At 32.6% G+C, this 22721-nt stretch overlaps 2 protein-coding genes across 3 annotated transcripts in view; one reads left to right on the top strand and one right to left on the bottom strand.

The window, feature by feature from the left end:
- The window catches only part of LOC108722989 (lysosome-associated membrane glycoprotein 2), a 91883-nt gene extending 73089 nt beyond the window's left edge, over positions 1-18794 (top strand). Inside the window, exons 1-7 of one of the 2 annotated variants that reach the window (XM_018448404.1) lie at positions 9359-9610; positions 11449-11585; positions 14316-14501; positions 14603-14719; positions 15253-15340; positions 16894-17032; positions 18244-18794. In XM_018448404.1, the coding sequence (XP_018303906.1) occupies positions 9568-9610; positions 11449-11585; positions 14316-14501; positions 14603-14719; positions 15253-15340; positions 16894-17032; positions 18244-18454 (921 nt within the window). In that variant the 5' untranslated portion in view covers positions 9359-9567 and the 3' untranslated portion in view covers positions 18455-18794. Of the gene's footprint in view, positions 1-9358; positions 9611-11448; positions 11586-14315; positions 14502-14602; positions 14720-15252; positions 15341-16893; positions 17033-18243 lie in introns of those variants that run through there. The other variant, XM_018448405.1, reaches the window with a different exon arrangement.
- On the bottom strand, positions 2807-4572 carry LOC108722990 (macro domain-containing protein CT2219). The gene is made up of 6 exons (XM_018448406.1): positions 4317-4572; positions 4128-4245; positions 3778-4032; positions 3389-3505; positions 3085-3293; positions 2807-2999 (listed from the first exon to the last, which is right to left on the bottom strand). Exons 1-6 carry the CDS (start codon positions 4329-4331, stop codon positions 2913-2915), a joined length of 801 nt encoding a protein of 266 aa, XP_018303908.1. The 5' UTR covers positions 4332-4572; the 3' UTR covers positions 2807-2912.
- Positions 18795-22721: the final 3927 nt, after the last annotated feature.

The following is a 22721-nucleotide window of genomic DNA, read 5'->3' on the forward strand; positions in this document are numbered from 1 at the left end:
TGCGTGAGTGATCACCTCCTCGGTGATCGTACATCGGCGGAGATGATGGAGTCTCTCAGCGGGTGCGGGTGTGCGCGCGCGCGCGCGTCCGCGCGAGAGCGCTCACGGTCGTTCGATGTGTGCTGTCCTCTTCCCTCCCCTCCCTCTCTCTCTCTCTCTCTCTCTCTCTCCCCCCTGTCTCAATCCGTCCTTATATATTCGTCTTTCTCCTTCTTTCTCTCTCGCGGACGACAGTCTTTTTTTTTTTTAACTCTCACTCGCGCACGCACAAGGTTCGTTTCTCACTTCCTTTCTTTCTTGGCGGGTTTAAATCGCCGTTTCTCTCACTTCACCGCGTCTTTCTCCCTCGCGCGCGCTCTCCTCCTTGTCCGTCAGTAACCTAGAAAGTGGCCGCGGCGGCCATTCAGGATTACGGGACCTCCGTCCGTCCGTCTGCGTACGTACGTCTGCCTTGCTCGTCTCTCTCTCTCTCAAGATAAAGTGGCGGCTCTCTTTCGTTCTTTCTCTCTCTCTCTCTCTCCGTCTCTTTGTCTTCCCTCCAGGTATATCTCGTGATTACTCCACGTTCCTCTTCTTTACGTTCGGCGTGTACGCGACGGTCGAACGCAAAGATGATGCTGCTCACGCCGCGAGCGCATGCACGTTTCGTTCGCCCATTACGGCACGCTCGCTCGTGCTCTTCTCGCGTTGCACGATGACGACGACGACTCGACTCCGAGCAGGCGTAGGCTACGACGACGACGACGTGATCGTTCGACGCGGACGGGCACGACACGCTCACGACGCTTGGACACGCTCGGCTGTCGGCTCGCGACGCTCGCTCAGAGCAATACGCGGCACCGTCCACCGACCGGCGCACGATCGCCAACGCCACAACTATCGACACCACTGTGTGCTCCTCTATCTCTCTCTCTCTCTCTCTCTGTCTCTCTCTTTCTTTCTCTTTCTCCAACACTGTACTCACTCTATTCACTGGGCGGACGATCGCGATCGCACAGCGCACACCCTCGCCACGGGCACGGTAGATCGGCGAGGAGCGACCGACTGTAGAGAGTCTCTTGGGTGTGCTCGAGGCGACGGCAGGCGACGGTAACGGCGGCCACGGCGACGACAGCGACGATCTTGACCACGACGGCAACGACGAGCACGACGGCGTTGCTGTTTATCGTGCCGTGTCGCGAGACACGAACGCGAAAAGTTCGCGGCTCGTACGATCGGGCCGGTCCTCGGTGTTCAGGAATATTCGCCCATTTGTGACAAATTTCCCGTCTCCGAGATACACCGCGTTAATGACCGACCATCCCCCACCTATCGCCACGCACATATATCACAGGCACCTCGGGTTTTCCATGATGGCGACGCGCCATCGTCGACACTCAAGATGGCGCGCCAGTCGCCAGGATCAGCCATTCAGCTAGCTGAGCGTATTTTAAATTCAAAGCTGTTGACTTCAGGACAATCGAAGCATTTTGAACAGCAGTATCGAACAGTAAATCATATCGCGTGAAAATCATATCCCAAATCTATCGTGGATTTTCGAAAATTCTATACTTTACAAAATTCTAAAAATTCAAAAGATTGTAAATAATTTAATTTAAAAATTAAAAATTAACAAAATCTCTAAAGGCTCAACGAACTAATAATTTCAAATAGATTATCTATATAAGGGCAAATGAGCCTATCATGCTGTCACGCACAATTTAATTTAAATTAATTTGTAATTAATAATTTATAAAAATAATTATTATTAATAAATAACAATTAACAATTATTATTAAAAACTATTATTGATAAGTACTATTAGTAGTAATTATTATTAGTAATCATCAATAATATTATTATTATCAATAATTAATAACAATTAAAGACAATAATTAATAATCATTATTAATTATTAATTAATTGACATTAAATGAATTATTTACAATTTTTTAAATTATCTTTATTAAAAATTATTAATTATTTATATATAATGTATTTAAGTATTTTAATTCCAAGTTTTTGAAATTTAATTTTTAATTTTACGACAAAATTACTTTTAGCGAATTCGGTCACTTGCAATATGCTAGGTTACTGCATATTACTGCAAAAGTTGCCATAGTAAATATAACAAGTGAAATTAACAAAATCTCAAAGTTAAATGCAAAAAGCAAAGTTAAATGTAGAGGTATATAAATGTTTTAAACGATCAAGTATAATAATGATATTGTCAAATATATATTATTTCATTGTCAAAGTTGATTATATTATAACACTGTAATCGAATACTTTATATAAAATTTAAATAACCTTTAATATTGACTAAACAATGTATAGTGCAAATGATTGAATTTATTATTATAATAATGATATATCATCGTTATATTATTTATATTTTAAAATTTAACTCGCGACCTCTCGCCCTCCCCCGAGACAACATTCCTACAGAGTCACAACATACGGTATTGTTTGAATGTACAAAAATTTAAGAAAATACAGAGAATTTCTTTTAAAATCAAGATCTAATTGTTTTTATTAACGTGTAAAGTTAATAATTTTTTCATTCTATGCAATATCGTATATTATTAATCCATCGTAATTGAGCGATTTTTTTTTAATTTGAAGATCAAAATCCAAAGAGATTATGTAAAATTATCTAAATTTGTGAGAAACATTTGTCATAAATAACTTTTCATAACAGTTGAAGAAAATCCGAATTCATCAGATTCGCGAATATATAACGATTAGAATTGGCTCGTTTTGACTTTGGAAATAAAAAAAGTTGGGAAAAGAATAAAATAACTCAAACTATCTAGTATATTATAATTCTATGTGTGTGTTGAATACATATTCTTCAAATGCAATATCTAAAATTACACCAAACACGTTGTGAAGGACTTTGCTGAAGTAGAAATTTATCTATCAACAAATATTTAATCAAGGGCAAAGTATTTTTGCAACAGCTCCTCATATATGTCTTTATCAGTGTCCAGAAATAAGCAAAAGATGATTCTGTCCACCTGAAAAGTTATAATAAAAATTTGAAGCGTATTTATGATTATAAACACTAAAGTAACAATTTATTGAACGCGTGTGCAATCTTACGGTATCTTTATTATCGAGGAGAAACTTTTTAACGGTCGATATAGCTACTTTGGCCGCTGGCCTTTGTGGATATCCGTAAATTCCAGTTGATATGCATGGAAATGCGATAGTACGCAGACGATTCTCTTTAGCCAGAGTCAGACTATTCTCGTAACATTCTTTTAATTTATCCGGCTTCTCACCTTGTGGACCAACCGTGTGGATAATATCTAAAATAGATAAAATACATTTTGTTTCAATTTAATTAAATTAATTTTATAATAAGATATAGATTGTGAGCTCTTTTGTGCAACAAATTATTTACATTTAGCTGGCAGCTCGTAACCCCCTGTGATTTTAGCTTCGCCAACTTTGCATCCTTTTAACGTCATGCATTCCTTCCTTAAATATGGTCCTGCTGCTCGGTGAATAGCTCCGTCAACTAAAATATTTGTCATTATTTCATACATAGAAACATTTTATATCTCTCAAATACACAAAGTTATAAAATACATACGTTCATCAGATAAAACAACTTTGCAACTGTCATAAAAATAAAATTCTTTAATGTATAATTGATCCTTTAGCATATAATATTGCTCTTAGTTCCTTACTGGATCTAAGTGTATAAACCTATCTTATTAAAGAATTTTACAACAATTGCAAAGCTGCTTTTTTTGCTGAACGCAGACAATATTTGAGAACATCTTATACCTCCACCACCTCCCAAAAGACTCGAATTAGCAGCGTTGACAATTGCGTCTATCTCAAGCGACGTTATGTCTCCTTGCCACATACATACTTTATTAGCTAGGGTCTCATCGACTTTTTCAGCCTTTTCAACGGTCTTGGTTATATTAGACTTGTTTTTATCCCAATATTCTGACCATGTAGAAATCTGATCAAGAGTCGTTACCTTTCCCTTGTAAAAGCCTCTCTTTTCTTCTGACGGCATGTTCAAAAACTTTTCTATTTACAGAAATAAAGAAAGAGACATCAGGATACTTTACATTCCCTCGATTGTTCTCTATTTGATTAATTATTAACTGAAAGCGATTCCTTACGTTTCTCATCTTCGAACGACATCTTCCCTTCGGGTTCGATGGAAACGGCTGAGCTGCTTCTCAGAAGGAAATTTCCAAGGATACGAGTGCTTCTAGAGGAGCAACTAACAACGGTCGCCTAGAAACCAAAAGCAGCGTTCTCGCAACTCTTGGAAATTACGCGGTGCCAGATACGCTCTTCTGCCTTACTTTCAAAGCCAGCATATTTCACGAGAAACCCTCCGAGACTTCTTGTCAATCATCAACGTCACGTTTCTGCGATTGACCATACAGTGTCGTCGCAAATTTTACCGTGTATCCTGAGAACTGCTTAAATCGCCGCGAAAACACAGGTTCTCCACTCTCGCTCGCAATTGCTTGCAATCGCGAATATCACGATTGCGATGATCAACGATTCTGGTCCGGTTTTCTTCAGTTCCGATCAGCCGGCAATCACGGCAATGGAACTGCCGTCGCCATCTAGTTGATCTGGCAACTTCAACTTGTTTTTTGTGCCGCATATTTTCTGCATGAGTAGTGTCATCTAGAAGATCTAGAAGCAATTCTTGAAGACGTTTTGCACGAAGATAATATCTGATGATAATATAAGTCTGTTTTTTATTGCTGCACTCTGAACCGGTGTAATAAGTTGAAATGAAACAAACGTATATTTATTTCGCTTCAACTTATTGCATTGTGTGTACTAGTTTAGAAAGTGCATAAAAAGCAGACACTAGTTCATAAAAAACAGACTTATATCTTCTGCAATTGTAGAGGGATCGCTGGAAAACGGGAGGTCGATCGTTATGTATATAAAGGCTGCGTTCGGTTTGCACGCTTACACGCTTTAAGCGCTTACAAGCATTGCTAACGATGTTCGCTTTGGTGGTGTAAGCGCTCAGAGATGCGTTCATGACGTCATACTCGTGCTCACAAATGCTTATATGGGGTGCGTTTCGATTTTTACTGCCAGTGCTGAAACTATGCAGTATACGTTACGTAGATTTTCAGCACTGGCAGTGAATATCGGAACGCACCCATGGACTATTTTCCAAAATTGAATGCCTGTACTGAAAATCTATAGTGCACGTAACATAAACTGTCGCATTTTCAGGCAGTAAATTTGGAATACAGCCTTCATCGAGGTAGGGCAGTAAAAGCATGAGCGCAAATAAGCGCTTATTGGTCAAAATAGACGTGACCAATGTTCGATCCTAACCCTAATAGGTTAGATCTATACACGTTTTTTCATGATTAAACATTTCTCTAATCAGTAACGAATATGTCGGATTGCGTGTATATTTTAACGCTCTCGTAATATACTTGTATACGACGTCTACAAACGTTTTCAGACGCCTATTTTGCAAAGCAAGACGCTCAGTATTATTTGAATGGATCAAAGAGGTGGGGGCATCGCTGGAAAAAATGTATCGACTTAAAAAGAGACTATGTGGAAAAATAAAATTGAATTTGATCGAAAAATTACTTGTTTCTATGTTAGGCTCAAAACTTTTCAGACGACCCTCGTAAATTAAACGATAGAAATTAAATCATTACACACACACACGTTGAATAAATATTATTTAAATGTAATTTATAAATACATAATGGTAACAAGGTTCAATAAATTAAAAATCAATAGGTAATAGGGCTACGAGCCAAGGTTAATACGTGTGATCAGATTTAAATAAAAATCTCTAAAAAGATTTTTAGATTAAAGTCATTGTATGTTTATGTTATCTTTATTTTTATTTAAATCGATCAGATTTAAATAAAAATAAAGATAACATAAACATACAATGACTTTAATCTAAAAATCTTTTTAGAGATTTTTATTTAAATCTGATCACACGTATTAACCTTGGCTCGTAGCGCTATTACCTATTGATTTGTAATTTATAAATATTTTATTTAAAATTATATCAATATAAAAGGAGATCAATTTAATATAATACAATATATATTTTTTATATCTATGAGTTTGTTAAATTAAAAAATGTTTTTGGAATTTCAAAATTATAATTATTTCAGAAATATTACAAAAAAATATATATAGATATATATTTTGCTACGAATTTTTAAAAAAGCTGCCAATACTTGAAATGAGGTAAAAATTACAAAAGTGAGCAAATTTATTACAATATTCATAATTTTATTGGTCAGTACATCTAATGAATTTTGCTCACTTTTATAATTTTTATCTTGTTTCAAGATACACTCCTAATGGCACACTTTATTCGAGGAACGTTCTGACGAACATTCTTAGGACATGATATTCCCTAAATGTTCTTTGGAACATCCCTTGGAGACTTGTGCTATTAGGGGTACAACATCGAGCTGCCGTGGGCGTTAACATTTTTCAAAGTCTCGGAAGACTAATGTAAATGTGTAGAAAAATGTGTATGAAATGAATGTGTAGAAAAAAATTAAGAATATCAAATTATAATTTGAAATTGTAACTGATAAAAATAAATCTAATTAAATAAAAGAAATCCTATTCTCAAAGCGGATCTTATAGTACTTAAATATTTTCGTGTAAATTTATATAGGTATATATCTAATTCTGTAAGCTGCCCTCCGAAATCTTTTTTAGTCTCGAAACGCAATCATGAATAGTTACTTGAGTAGTATATATCACATAAGAGTATCGATTTCCACAATAAAATATTAAAGAATTTAAATATTAAAGAATAAAATAATTCATACTAAATTTTTTTCTTTTTTTTCCATATATGTTCGTATATTATTTTTACGTCTACGACATTTTCAAAGATCGATAAAAAAAATAGTGAAAGAAAGTCGACTCCCATTTACTCCCACATGTAAAATGTGAAGAATCGTCACAAAATAAATAGACAATCACTAGCTGTTTACGATAATGAATCAATATTAGTATAATGAACGAATAATTAAGCGTCACAGCGTTGCTTCATTTATCAACAGCATGTGTCAAAAAAAAGCAGACCAATGTAAATGTAATGTTACATCACATAAAATTACAGTTCAATTATGTGTCGATTTCACACTATACTCGTATATATAGACGCGAACGATATAGACAATTTCATTACAATTATTAATCAAACCAGAATGAGTGGAGATTCGCGTGGGTGTCCATATATTCGTGGGCGTTTGTAGGTTTATACGAAAATATGCTTTTAGTCCGATGTTAACCCGTTCCATTCGACATATCTATCGGAATGCTCTCGGCAGTCACGTAAATGCCATAGTTTTGTTCCTTATACTGCAACCAAACCGGCTGCATTTACTTGAGCAAAATCCCAAGATAAATCCCAAGAGAAATTTTCCACGAGAAATAGACGAAAGGTTTCTGTGAGAACTAACTTACTTTAAACAATTGTACGAATCACATGTAAAAACGTATAACTATTACGGATTTTGTGTATTTTTCCTCATATTATTAAAATTATATTTTATTAAAAATGTCTAATTATTAAAAATGTCTAATTTACTACATATTTAAAAAATTTTTTTCACATACATGTATTGTCGCGCATATTTTTAAATGTTACCTTTAAATGCTGTTACATAATGTATATAATATAATATAACATATGTATAGACTAAGGTTATTCAAATTAAAAATAGTATGTTTTAAAGCAAAATTTAATTTAATTTGTAGAAAATGTAATTTGTAACTCTATAAAAAAACAATAAAATCAGGTGACATTTTTACAAAGAATCATAATTCATGTGCAACAATTACATGCGAAAATAATTATTTTAAATATCGTAGTAAATTGAATATTTTCAAAAATTTAAGAAAAAAATGCATGAAATACATATCTCGATAAAAACATCAAATAACTGCAAATGACGTCAGCTTTTTGTTTGCTTGGAAAATGTTACAAGAAAGAAAAAATCTATCGCACAATTGCACTGGATATACAGATACCTTATAAATACACAATATAGATACAATATAGATTTTCTAAAACTTTTAAAGTGAATCTCACACTCTGTCGAATGAAATCTTACTTTAAAAATTGAGCCATTCTTTTTCAAGAACAAATTTTCTTTAGAACTCTTTAGAACGATATTCCACAAAGAATTTAGAGAGGATACAATATAGATATGAAAGATTACAGATACAATTCATTATGCATTTACATTATGCTGCACGTAATTTTCGTAAGTAATAATGGAATTTTTAAGATGTTCTGTGGAAGCCGCACGTTTTCCTAATTCGAAAAGAGATTGAAAGTTCGACAGGATTTCGAACATTCGGATAACGAGCCGCCCACGTCAGGTCATCGAAATATGACCTCTAAGATCCTGCATGTATTTGTCTCACGTCTTCGCCTGTAGCGAGAATGAAAAAGTATAAGCGGAAGTTTGTGACGGAGCTTGCACACGAGCTATTACGAAACACCCGGTGTGTTTATGATTAGAAAAGTTTTGAAATAGATTGTACGGGACACAAGATTACATCTTTCTTTCAACAGGGGACTTTATGCGAGTGAAAAAAAATTATACTTTCCTCTATTATAACTTAATTCTTTTTTTTTCTCCTGAAAAGATACGCATCTCAGATCTCTATCATTAATAACGAGCGCACGCAAATATGAAAATTATTGGACTGTGAAGCAAATATTATAAATTCTCGATTTATTTCTTCGAGCAAAATTATTTCTCAGTGTACACCAAAGTAAGGAAAAATTACAATAAAGATTTTAATTTCTATTGGCAAAAGGAGAGGAAGAAGCTAAGATAAAACAATTTTCTTGAATTTTCGGCGAAACGAAAAAGCGCCGACAACAAATTAAGGATTTCAGGATTTCGGCGAAAAAACCATTTTGTCTTAATATCATTTTTATATTTATGTTTGGACAAAACTGTGGAGGCTTTTCCAAGAAACACGTAAAGTCAATAAAAGTCAAAATGACTTTATCTTGATTCTTATCGTCAATAAACAGTCAAATTTTGTAATTAAAAAGAATCATCGTTTTGACTTGATCATGGTGTCAAAATAAAGTCATTTTGACTTTCTCTTGACTTGGTGTGTACCTTGGGTTGCACGTAGATTCGATGCACTCCTAATGTGAATGAACAGTCTCTGACAACGCGCGAGACGGCTGATGCTAACGTCGATGCTGACGCCGATGCCGACGCCGACGCCGACAACGACGACGTCATCGGCGGGGAAACGGCGGTGGTGGCACCGGTGGTCGGAGTAGTGCTTTTTCCATCGCGTTGTGCAGAACGGCAGCCGCGTAGTAGCGCATGCTGAAAGCCGTCCTATCGATCCGTCCACGGTCCCGAGCTTTCTCTCGCTTCTCTTCACAAGCCTCGCGAACGTCGCCACCGAGCAACCGTCTCGGCATACGTATCGGGCGCGATTTTATATATATATTTTCGTGTAACAATATATTCTTCCTCCTTCTTTCGTTTAGTTTGATCAGGAAGTGTATCAAGAAGTAGAATCAGCAGCGGCAGAGTTATGGCACGTCGGGGCGAACACTCCAGGGCGGTTTTTCTATTGTGTGAGTTTTCTCAAAGAGAAAAAGTCGTGAACTCTTTCTGATCAGGAAGGGACTGTATTGATACGTGTTTTCGCTATTATCGTAAAAAGCGAAATCGTGCCTGTTCGTGATCACGAGGATGCGCCAAGTATAATTGCCGAATCGCGCCATTTGAGTCTCAGATGCGAGAGAAGACATTGTCATTCGAATGAAAAAAAGTCCTACCACGATTACGTGAGCGAGTTTTCTCGTGGTTACTCAGGTGTTTGGAGTACACGAAGAGAAGAGTAGAATAAGCTAAAAATACATACGAAACGATAAAAGATATGCACAGAATTATTTCTTATTCCATATGACATGTCAAAGATTTATGAAAAGTGTCAAACGTCAAGAACTTGGATATAAAAAGCTCATTAAAATTATTTTCTACATCTACGTTATCTGTCATGAAAAAAATAATCAAATTTAGTGTCGATGTACTTTCAATGTGTATCGATATACTAATTAATTCCTATTGAACTTATTATAATTGTATGTATAATTTTCGAGATATACCTTGGTATTTCAATTCTGTAATTACGTGACTCTAATACTGTAGATATTATTGATTTGAATATATGAATATAGGAAGACAAATAATTGCGTTTTGACGTGATAAATGTCATTTTAACAAAATGTCACGAGTTAACAACTTTTAGATAAGTCATGCGAGTGCTTCTTTCTTACGATCAAAGATATAAATATAATTTATAATAAATAATAATAATAATCTCATTTTTAGACCGTACATGTGAGAACACAATCGATAAACTAGAATCTTATATCGGTCGAAGCTAGATCTTAAATGCTTAAATAATTCGTTGTTTTTTTACATATACCGATTTTTGCGAAGAATATTACTAAGGCCTCGGTAGTCTAATGGCTTAGGACGCTCGTATGGAATACAAGAGATCCGGATTCGACTCCCAGCCGAGATAATATTTTTCGCAATAAATTTAATTACAGTTTTTTCAGCATATTAACATCTTTGAAATATGATGCCTGTTTGAGCATCGAAATGATTAGAAATTAATTTAATTCGCGAGATTACTACAGTTTTAATTGCGTTTATATAGTCCGGAAATTTTTCGGCACGCAGTTTGTTAGACTACAAGTGTGGTATATATGTCAAGTACATATACAGCATATTTAGTGATTCAAGATCGAATTATTTAAGCATTTAAGATCTAGCTTCGACCGATATAGGATTCTAATTTATCGATAATTTATAATCTAAATACGTAAATATATTTTAAATATAAAAATACAAAATATATTTTTATATTTTATATTTTTTTTATCTGGTAATAGCTATCAAATGTTGAGTGAAATAATCTCAATCAAATGTTTGATTAATATAACAAAAAACAATATAACTTTTCTAAATATTTAGTTACCAAATTATTACTAAATTATTATGTTTGGCAATATGCTTCCTAAATATAAAAAAGAATAAAATTACTTTTGATTATATTAATGGAATATTTAATAGAAGTTATTTCATTTGATTTTTCGGCGTACTTTCATATTTCGCACATGTTTTCTCACCCTAATTTCTTCTTAATCCTAATTTCTGTATCTAATTGGAGAAATTAGGCAACGTGAGAAAACTTTTTGAAACAAGAATTGAAAGTTACATTCTTGAGTAGATATTCAATATAAAAATAGCGAGAAACATAAATGTTATAAATTAAATAATAAATTTTTGATAGCGCGCGTTTTACGAATCTTTCTAATTTATTTTTGAACTTTGCAAAACTACTATATGTACGATGCAATGTATTGCGACATAATTATTTTATTGAAATCATTTTCGGCAGGGTGTGTCTTAGGCATAGCGTTTAGTATCCCTGTTCCTTCGCCGATGCCGCGACAAGTGGACGAACAACGTTATACTACACGCAGAATGCCGAAAGTCTACCTGGACTACCCTACTCCGAGAACGAGGTTACCCTTGGTAAACAAATTTATTTAATACTTCCACTATTTATCAATTATAGTAATTTCTCTCTCTCTCTCTCTCTCTCTTTCTGTTTTTTTTTTCACATAAAATTATAACAAAATTTTTTCAAATTTTATGCATTAAACGGCCATTTGAGACCTCTCAATTTCTTTTAATTTTTTAAAATTATAATACAATTATATATACATATATACAGTACTCCTTTCAGTGGCCAATACGCACTTTTAGAAATACAGCGACTTATATGCCTATACGCAGGAGTAATCATTTAAATGGATTCGTGGAACGTGCCGCCGAAGGGAAAAAAATTACCACATTGGATCGTGTATATCCGTGTATATACATATACATGCTAATGTCCTTACAGTAGTGGGCGGCGACCGCTCCTATATACGCAAGCTGCATTACTAAATCTGCGCGTAATCGTATTACTGCTTATTACGGTCGCTTACTTAACCCAAGGCTTAAATCCGATAATTAACGCTCCCTAAGAAAGATAGTGTCTGGCATTATTATTTGATTATATGATACTGCGCAATTATGTGCGTTCTTATTTTAAAAAAAAATTTGAAAATCTTTTCAATAAGGGCTGTGTTTGAATCCCCACCCCGAGTACAACCCAAGTTTTACTCCATTCTTGTTGTTTATCGAAAGTTAAACAAGTATGACATGACAACCGGGGAGTACCCAAATGGGAACCCGAACACGCCCAAGGATCTGTGCTTTTTCAAGTCTGACCTTATGCCATGCAGCCACACTGGCGGGCGGTTTTATGCCATCGCTATAATAATCGTGTATGATAATGCGTGGAATAAAGGAGCGTTATAGTACTATTATACATATATAAAGCAATCTTATCAAAACTTTCATATAGCTCTTGGCTAAACCTTGACCTTATTTCGCTGCCCCTTAATCTACTCTTGTGTTTTAATGTTCACACTTGACGCTAATTGTAACTTATACGTATGTACATGCAAAAAGGCAAACGGTAAAAATAAAATTCAAACACGAGAAGACCGTATTAAGTGAGAATATAAGAGAAGGCTAATTTTCTACGTATTGCGATAACGGTCTAGGTTGATCTTTCTCAAACAAAATATTTTTTTAATATGACTTTAGAGACAGGATATTTACAATTTTTTGTATTAATCTTTATAAAGCATTGCTATCAGATTAGCTAGATTTGCTTCAGTCATAAAATGTCATAGAGGAAATGGAATCATCTCGATTTAACATAATCTCTTGTATCAACTTGTTTATCAATTTTGCTAAACGTAGCCTGTTGCTGCTTGCAAATATTTCATTGAACAATACGTGCTGTATGTACAATTTACATTTCATCGCTGTCGCATGATAATCATATAACTTCCGGCTGTAAATGCCACTAGCACTGTTACGACCTCTAAACGAAGATTTTGTCGTGATATTTCGCAATGCGACGGTTAAAATAAGAGTAAAGAATTAAGGAATATTCGTTTTTAAAGATACAAAGATATTTATATAAAATATTTTATATTTACATTGTTAAATTTTACATATATTAATTAAAAAATATTTAATGGAGGGATTAAAAACTTGTTTTTACTCAATAAAATAGATTCTTGTAGGACATAGTTGTGTAAGACATTATGATATTGATATTATAAGTGTATTTATAAGAGTACTTTGACATAATATTAGATAACGGAAATTTTAAATATGTGACAGTTTATTTGTGTGTGTGTTATTCAAATTGTTTTCATATTAATCTTTTTGTACAAAGTTAAAATCATTTAAGTGATCTATAAAATTGTGTCATAAACTTCTGAGACATTTCGTATTCTTAAATAATTTTTTCGTTATTATAAAAAAAATTATAATTTTTTAACGAAATTATAGAATATCCAAATTTAAAAAATTAAATCAAAAAACGATGTATTAATTTAACAATAATCAATCAATTACGGGTTTAAAAATATTATTAATTTTTAACGTCAAGAAAATGAAAGATCGTTAAGTTTTAGAAATTCCTTGGCAAGGTAGAAACTTTATAAATTTTGTAACTATTAAATTTTATTATATTCTCCTGAGTTTTCACACAAGCTTGCGCTTAAGTCAATAGATTTACAATGGATTTGTTAACCTCTTTGGCGTTAAGCTTTTATAACATCCGATGTGTGCAGCTTTTACTGTACCTCTTGACATTTCGATGATATTATGTGACGTCATCGTGCAAAGACTTCGTGGCGTTCTAGTGGAAACTTTTACTATTGCCACCCGCATCGACTTTGATGTTGTTTCATGTTTTTCTTATGTTTCATAATTGCAAATGTACACAATGTTGTAATGTTGCCTTACATTATGTGCTCTTATATTAATTATTGGTCACTTACAAAGTTGTTATTACAACAAAAAATTGTTATTGCAAAACTTGTCACATTTATGTTACAATAACATAATAACAAATGACCTTTTATAGAAGGTCATAAGCTTTTAAGCGGAAGTATCTGTCTAGAATAATAATGAACTATAAATGAAAATTTTATTGACAGCAAAAGAGAGAGAGGAAGAGAAGACAATTTTTTAGATAATAAATATTCTATGAAACAATTTTCATTGATAATTTTTTATGAGTCAATATAGATAATTTTATGAGTCAATATAGATAATTTTATTGTTTCGTTTTATAAATAAATGACATTCTCTCTTTTTAATCTTATTATATATCGTAATCTTTTTTTAAAGCCAATAGTTAATTCCGAACTTAAAACAACCACGATTGTGCCCTCAACTACGTCGACCACGCACAAACCGTTTCTCACGGAACAACCCTTGTATCGGCTGGACGGAAGCAATGGACAAGCCTGCATTCTTCTTCAAGTAGATGCGCTTATCATTGTCAAGTATCGGACAAAACTCGGCGAATATCAAGTAAGAATCACATATATAAATTAAATTTCGAAAAAAGAAGGAAATGTTTGATTATTGAAAACAAGAATATAGATAATTATATAATTGATATTTATTTCCAGGAAGCGGATATCTATGTACCTGACGATGCAACTGTGACCGGAAATTGCGATAATGAAAACACGGTGACAATGTCATTAAAATGGAAAGCCTTTGTATTATCTTGGAGCTTCGCTAAGGTAATCTTTTATACATAACATCATATTTCTTTTCATAGCTGTGTTGAGAGATAAATTCTTGGGTCAAGGGACAATTATACAAGGGACAAATTATCTGGATTGCCAGACACAATGCAGTTTGCGAAAATCGATATATGACCCTTTCATCAAGATATAGTTCATTTCATTTTCACCTTCATATCATTAATTGCGTGCTAAAAGCTATCACGATATTCCACCTCAAATTATGCTTCGATTCGAGTAACTATACAACATGCGGGATAAAAATAGTAGAAATTTATTAAAAGTTACACTCCTTTCTCTCTCTCTCTCTCTCTCTCTCTCTCTCTCTCTCTCTCTTTCTCTTAGAAAAAGGAAGATATAGACATCGAGTAACATAAAATGTTATCTATACATATAGCAAAGTGTTTAGGAATAAGTCATATTATATTGTCTTTTTTTGATCTAGCAATCTTAATTTTTGTATAAAAGGATAATCAGTTTCGTAAGATTTTCTCGCTATACTGAACGAGATATATGATTTTACTTTCCAGACACCTGGTGGTGAACGTTGGTACGTCGAAAAAATCGAGCTGACCTATAACTCCAGTGACAAACACTTCGAACACATTGCTCAGCCAAGTAAGCGCAGTCTTATTATTGGTTTTTGCATAGTATTTCGTACAAATGAAAATGCAATAGTATCAAATCGCATACGTTGACTTATTTTTAATGTCAAATCTTTTTGTATTGAAAATTTATACTAAATAATTATATATATATATATATTACAATTAATAAAAGAAAATAACTTAAATTAAAAAATAAAAACAATAAGGCTACGAGCCGAGCTAAATGTTTAATGCAAAATTAATATAAACAGTAGATACAATTTCAAAGACAGACGTTTTCGACCCCTATCGAGTCATTCTCAATGTTTAATAATTTACAAAATGCCAACGGTGTCTGTTATAAAATTGAACAGTGTACATGTTATAAAAATGAGTTATAATATTTCAAATATACAGAGAATTTCGATCCTGAGTTTTTGGTTGCAAGATCTCTCGATAATAAACAATATTTGTACAAAAATTAAAAAATTTTTTGTATATAAAAAAACAAATATACATCGCTTCTGTTTCCTAAAAAAATAATTTGATTCAATTGTGCAGAATGGAACACAAACATTTTTCAGTTTATTTTATTACTGGTTTGTAATCCTTTTTATTTCAAACCAAAAGTGTACACTCGACTTTACCACGTTTTAAATATTGACCATTTACTATGCTCAAATTCGGTTCGACATGATAATAAACAATTACTTGCTTAGGAGCGAGCGTGGCAAAGTGCACAGCACACTGGTCTGCAATGTTAAAGATCTCGGGTTCGATTCCCGGCCGAACCAAACAATATCTTCTACGCTCGTATCTCCTCTCGGAAGGCAATGGCAAACCACCGAGAGTATCACATCTTTGCCAAGAATAACTTCTCTAACCAAATTTCGTCGTTCAGAATCGACATTAAAAATTATAGATCCGTATAACTATGTAAAGCGTGCGCACCACAGGCCATGCGATAGAGAAGTTACACCATTTAGGACTTACCTTCTTGTGTGCAACTGAGTTGAACGTTACCGACAATCGGCAACGCTGTGGGATATGGTACGCTCCTCAAGGCACATAAAAATTTTGCTCATTGTTCTAACAAAGCCAAGAAGACCGCCAATAGGCAGAAGTATAGAAAAATGGTCAAAATGACCATCCTGCCAGAGCTATAATATGCAAAGTATTACCTTTTTCTAATTAATATTATTTTTATAATCTACAGCTACACTGTTAAAATTTTGTAAATTATTTAACATTGAAAATGACTCAATAGGAATCGGAACGTCTGTTTTTGAAATTGTTATTTGAAATGGAATTTATTACTTATATTAATTTAACATTAAACATCTAGCTCAGCTCGCAGCCCTATTGTTTTTATTTTTTAATTTGAATATATTACATTATTGAATAGATTGAAAATATATTACGTTATTTTAAATAGATTATTGCTTTTATCGTAAAAAACTGATTATAAATTAAAAATTATTGAGGATGTATAATATTTGATATACATTTGCGAGAAGAATTGAGTAATATATTTATATATTGTTAATTATAAATATTAAATTCACTATTTCATCGATATTTTAGATAAGACTATTCGATTAAGCACTGGCCAGAAACACAGCTCCATGCTATTTCCTACACCGGTTGGAAAATCGTACGCTTGTTCCGAAGAAACCGAGATTCCGCTTACCGACGGCAAAAATCAGGCCAGCGTACTTTTGAGGTAACTTTAAAGTATTATTGAATTAATCTTACAGACAAAAATTGTATTTTAAATTTATACAGTGAACCAGACACAAAAAATTTCAATTTAGCTAAAGTAAATTTAATTTTATCTCATATTTCCTTTACAGAATCTAATACTGAAAGATTAATTGATTACTTATTTGAAGTATTAAAAGTATTGTTATTCAGTTCCTTTAGTATCTCAAATAAGTAATTAATTACTATCTTTCAGTAATAAATTGGCTAGTATTAAATTGGTCAGTATTAGATTTCTGTAAGTGTTGAAGCTAAACGTAAATCGATATGAAAGTTAAATCAATATCGAAAGTGATCTTCTTATCATAACATTTATCAAAATCGATTAGCCATTTTGTCTAAATATAGAATTTCCTCATAGGTTAATAATATATGCAGCTGATATAAGTAATATGTTATTGTGTATTAAAAAATTTTCATTCCTGTTAGTTGCATAAAAAGAGAATTTTTCAAATATTAAAGGAAGATTAATAGTCGATAAGAATCTAGACAAAAATCAATGTACAATTATAAAATTTATTACATTAAATTCATTAAATAATACATATCGCAAACGTTTCGATTATGGTTTTTGGCTATTCTTAATACAAATTTACATAATAATACTAACTTAATACTAACTGATAGCAGGATCTAGTACTTCGTGTTGTAAGTTTATAGTAATATATGAGATTCTTCAAGTCACAAAATTATTGCCATTTCAAAGTAATTACATAAAAAAAAGCCATTTGATGTAGATGTTGACGTCCAATGCAGTAAAAGAAATAGTAAGCAAAGAGATTATTAACGGAAATCGATAATCAATTAGTGAACATTAATAAAAAAAGTTCATCTATTTTACACAATTAACAATTATACGCAAAGAAGACTGACCAAGACTGACAATGAGATGCGCTGCGATGACGTAGTATTTGTGCGTGTCAAAGGTAAAATGAGAGTGATTGATAATCGCGATGTGACAAGATGAAACCAAATATTTAGACTGACAGAAACAATAAATAAACCAAACAAAAAGTTTGTAGGATCAAGAAGCATCAACACTATTGAAGCTTTTGCGTGGGCGAGTTCTGCGTAGGTTCTTATCGGCTATTAATCTTTTCTTAATTTGATCTATTGTTAGAACCTGTAGGAAAATATTACCGTCAATATTGTTATAAAAATGGAACATTTCAGAGACATGAAGCTGCAACCATTCAAGTTCAAGAACAACGAGTTTGCTGCCGAGTTTTCGTGCACCTCGCTGAGTGCGCGGGCCAACAGAGACGAGACTGCGCCAGTTGCAGTCGGCTCCACGTTGGCTGCTGCGGTTCTTCTGACGATCACCGGCTACGCGGCCTACCGATACTTCAAGGTGAAGAAGGTTAAATACGATACGATGGAATAAATAATATCCGGGGATCCCACTGTCACACCGATGCCAAAAAAAAATACGTATCGCCAAAAAATCGACGCCGTTCGCGAGCGACACGTAGTTTTTCCCAACACACGCTAATAATCATTCAGAAAAAGATTTGTTTTTTCCGAAATTTTATCTTTCGAATATGTCTTTTTTATTTGTAAACTTGAACATAACACACATCAACGTTTCTTGTAATTATCACGGAATGAATCAGCGATTATCTTCGAAAATACCTAATGAGTCCATTGACAATTAAATTGAAGTCCGGCTCAGAGCTGGCTCTATAAAACAGAATATCGCGCAAGAAATCTTTTAGATAGACATATCTGAGTACATATCCAGGATATCCTATTATAAACATTAAAGAATATTTTAAACTACTTTTTTGATAACTTAAAAAAATAATAGTTGCACTATACTATAACAGTTGCAATATAACAGTTGCTATATACTACATAAAAGTAATATTAATTTTTATTAATTAGCATTGAGATTTATTCTATTGTCTTTAAAAAATTGTTATTATTTAATTTGCTTAAGTAATTATATTTAAAAATTAATTTTTTGAAGAAAATCTTTGTTTTACATTTTCTCATAGATTATTCATCTTTACAATTAGAAAAATGTCTTGATATTTATAACATTCATGACATTTACCGATTTTATAATTGAAACAGTCGCATATTAATGCATAATATACACACATGGAATTAGATATTACCGATTCATATGGTAAGTATTATAAAATTGTCAAAACTACAAAAAACAAAATGATAATGGAATTTCATTGCTAGTATATGCGCAACATATCAATCGCATTGAATGTCAACACCATGTTTTTGAGGTTTAAAAAGATGACATTCACAATCGCAAACTCGGATGGTTGTATCAATTAGGCTTTCCAACTTGTAGATATTGATCTACACATCATCATATTTGTATGAGCACTGGAGAAAAATACTTTAAAATTTTGTTAGTTAAGTACATATTTTATTATTACAAAAATTTTATTGATTACAAGTAATTCAAATTTTACATAATTTTTTAGAATGCCCAAAAACATATATTTTAATGTTCCGCGAAATACTTACAACATACGATTAAGATAATTAAATTGTTTCTCTCGGCGTAACTCTTACAGTATAATGTATCTTTATCCTTCGCGAACATTATTATAGGTATATAGTAGTAACTATATACACATAGTAATAACAAATATAGTATAGAGAGATAATAATATTAACTTGGATTAATTCATATAAAAAATTGAAATAAGACTTCGATATTTCGGAGATGTAAGGTGGTCCTTTTCGGCAGCTAACATTATTAAATAGACGGGTATACCTAGATTACCATTAATGAGGGTGTATTAGAAATGTTAATACACTTCGATGTGACGCCTTAATTATATTGTACATAGCAGTCCATAATTTACAGATTCTTTCCCATTTTTTACACTAGTTGTACTCTAATTATGTTTTATCTCTATAACGTAGTCTCGTAAATTACCAATGTGCGAGTTTAAGTCTAACAATAATATTTAATTAAAATATTTAATATGTAAATATAAAATTTAATTAACTTATTAATTTTTTGTTGCTGTTTATGTCTTAAGTGAAGATGGATTGTGATCCAAACTAATTTGCAAGTTGATCATAAATATTACTCGCTTGACTTTACATAATACGAAGTAAGAAATTGTGTATGTATATGTATTTAACATATACAGGGTTGGGAAGTAACACCATTACCGTTATAGTTACTTTTTTTAATAACAATTTTTTTATATTTTCTTAGTAACAGTAATGATAAAATACAGTTATATTTTTTTGAATACGACAACGAATATAATCATTATTTTGTATACGTATAAATTACAATATATCACATATATATGGAACGTGCATAAGCAAGTTTTAAAAAAGGGAATGTTATGTTTGACCACGTTGCGATTAATTAACTATAATCACTATAGATTTCATGTTGAATTGATTAATTAGTGATATACCCAATTGGATATCACTTTATAAAAAAGTCATCAAACATTTTACAAATATAAAAAGTAACTGTAACGAGTTATTCTTTCAAAGTAACTTTCCCTGTATATACATATGTATACATATACTCGCTGTATACGTTTATCAAATCTTCTTCGGAATATTTATATGAATATGTCAATTTAAGAAATGTAATAATAAACTTTGTAATAAGAATGAATACGAAGATATGCCATGAAAATATTTCCATTTGATTTGCAATTTTATTGGCGCGTATGCGCATGATGAATTCATACAATATATTACATATGTAAATATATGAACCTTGAAGTTATAATTATGTATTATGAGTGAAGCGTTTACTTTATGAATACAAAAACAATTTTAAAATTTATTTTTATTCATACGCAAAAGCTTCTTTTGATCTCTTCTCACAGGAGTTTTCTCACACATTCCAGTATTCTATATTTTACAGTAAATTTTTTCTAAAAATTTGTAAAGTTTTACAGTAAACGTGTACTCTTAGAAATCTACGGATAATTTATTTCAATGATATCCTGGCGTATATAAAATTCAAAATTACTGTAACTTTGTATATTTATTTAAATTACGATGTAATGTCGTTATTATATTGCGAGGTTTTATCACTTATGAGATACACGGAATTATATATATGGAAAATAACAAAGAACAATTAATTTATACGTTGAAAATAGCTGATCGCTGGCGACGGCGCGCGATAAATAATATAACTATTAGCGAATTAACGTACCTAAGTGTAAGGTGTATGCGTTCGCGCATACATTAAAAATTATACATATTTACGCGCGAACATATATATATATATCGTATAGATATACATATATAAAGAAAAACTTATCGATATATGCATAACATATAAACCTCTGTCTTCCAAGTGCATATTAAAGTTACTTCGTATGTAAATAATATTACGAATATCATATGTTGTATTTCCAAGATTTGTCAATCGTCGATTCGTGAGTGTGGCCGGCAGCATTGATTGTGCGAGTATCGTGACGATTCACAGGATTTAAAAAAAGAATAAAATACCAATAGACGATCTTTAATCTATTCTTCAATAAGTACTTTGCAATAAATGCGATAAACATGCATTTTTTTAATTAAAAAAAATATATATGGCAAATCTAGACTAGGTAAATTCGCTTTTAAAGCAAACACGTTGCCTGTCGTTTAAAAAATATACTACACAATTTAGTTTATTACAGTTTCTGAAATTTCTACCATCTTCTTATAATTACAAAAAAAAAACAAAAAACTAGTCTCTGAACCAAAAAAAACTGGAAAGATCGAATGGACATCATGCGTGCTCGCGGTATCGTGATACTACAACACGAGCAAGGTCTAGCTATAATTATAAAAATGTATTTTTGTGCTACAGTCAATCTTATACCATAGATATTAACGAATAGTAGATTAAGGAAGTTAGCGACGCGATTTAGCGGCTTATGTCTCACAGTATAAATTAATGAGCAGAACATTCGAAACATCTCTTTACGATTTTCGCATTTCTCTTTTTGTGAAACAATGGGAAATGAGAGCAATGCGTAATGACTTAAATTGCTGAATCGCAACGTTTTTACGGTGGAATAATGTCAAATTATGAATCATATCGCTTGACCTATAGCAGCAGTTAAATCTGCATTACCGCGAAGATCACGAGAACAAGGAGATGGATTCCAGTTTTACGTATCATAGTGTATCATAAGTCTATTAAAATTGTATCATATTGATAAAATAAAGGCTGTTATACAAGTTCACTCAATCGTGCATTGTATGTACATCGCTTCCATGATTGATATTAAAATTTTACCAACCATGGCACTCTCGCAGTTTGAGAAAAATATCACATTATTTTTGCAACTGTTGCGTTCTTGGAGAAACCAGAAAAGTATGATAATTAACTACTTAAAAATAATTATTTTTAAAATAATGATTAATTACTTCTTGTTTATTTCGAAGAACTTTGTAATATTTACGAAAATGGTTATTGATGAGATCTTTAAAAAAAAAAGACAGTAATATTTAATATTAAAAAAGCAAAATATTTATACACCTCATGTAATTGCGTTTTATTTTATATACATGGGCATTACGCCTTTTGAAAGCAGATGTCTATTTGGTGTTCGCCGAGCGAAGGGTCGGAGATATAATAATCTCGCGTCGTGGAAGGGCGTGAAAAGTACAGTCAAGCAGGCTTATGCTAGCCGTGGGGA

The sequence above is a fragment of the Mycetomoellerius zeteki genome, unplaced genomic scaffold, assembly GCF_001594055.1.
Source record: "Mycetomoellerius zeteki isolate Tzet28-1 unplaced genomic scaffold, Tzet1.0 scaffold221, whole genome shotgun sequence".
In the NCBI taxonomy this organism is placed as follows: domain Eukaryota; kingdom Metazoa; phylum Arthropoda; class Insecta; order Hymenoptera; family Formicidae; genus Mycetomoellerius; species Mycetomoellerius zeteki.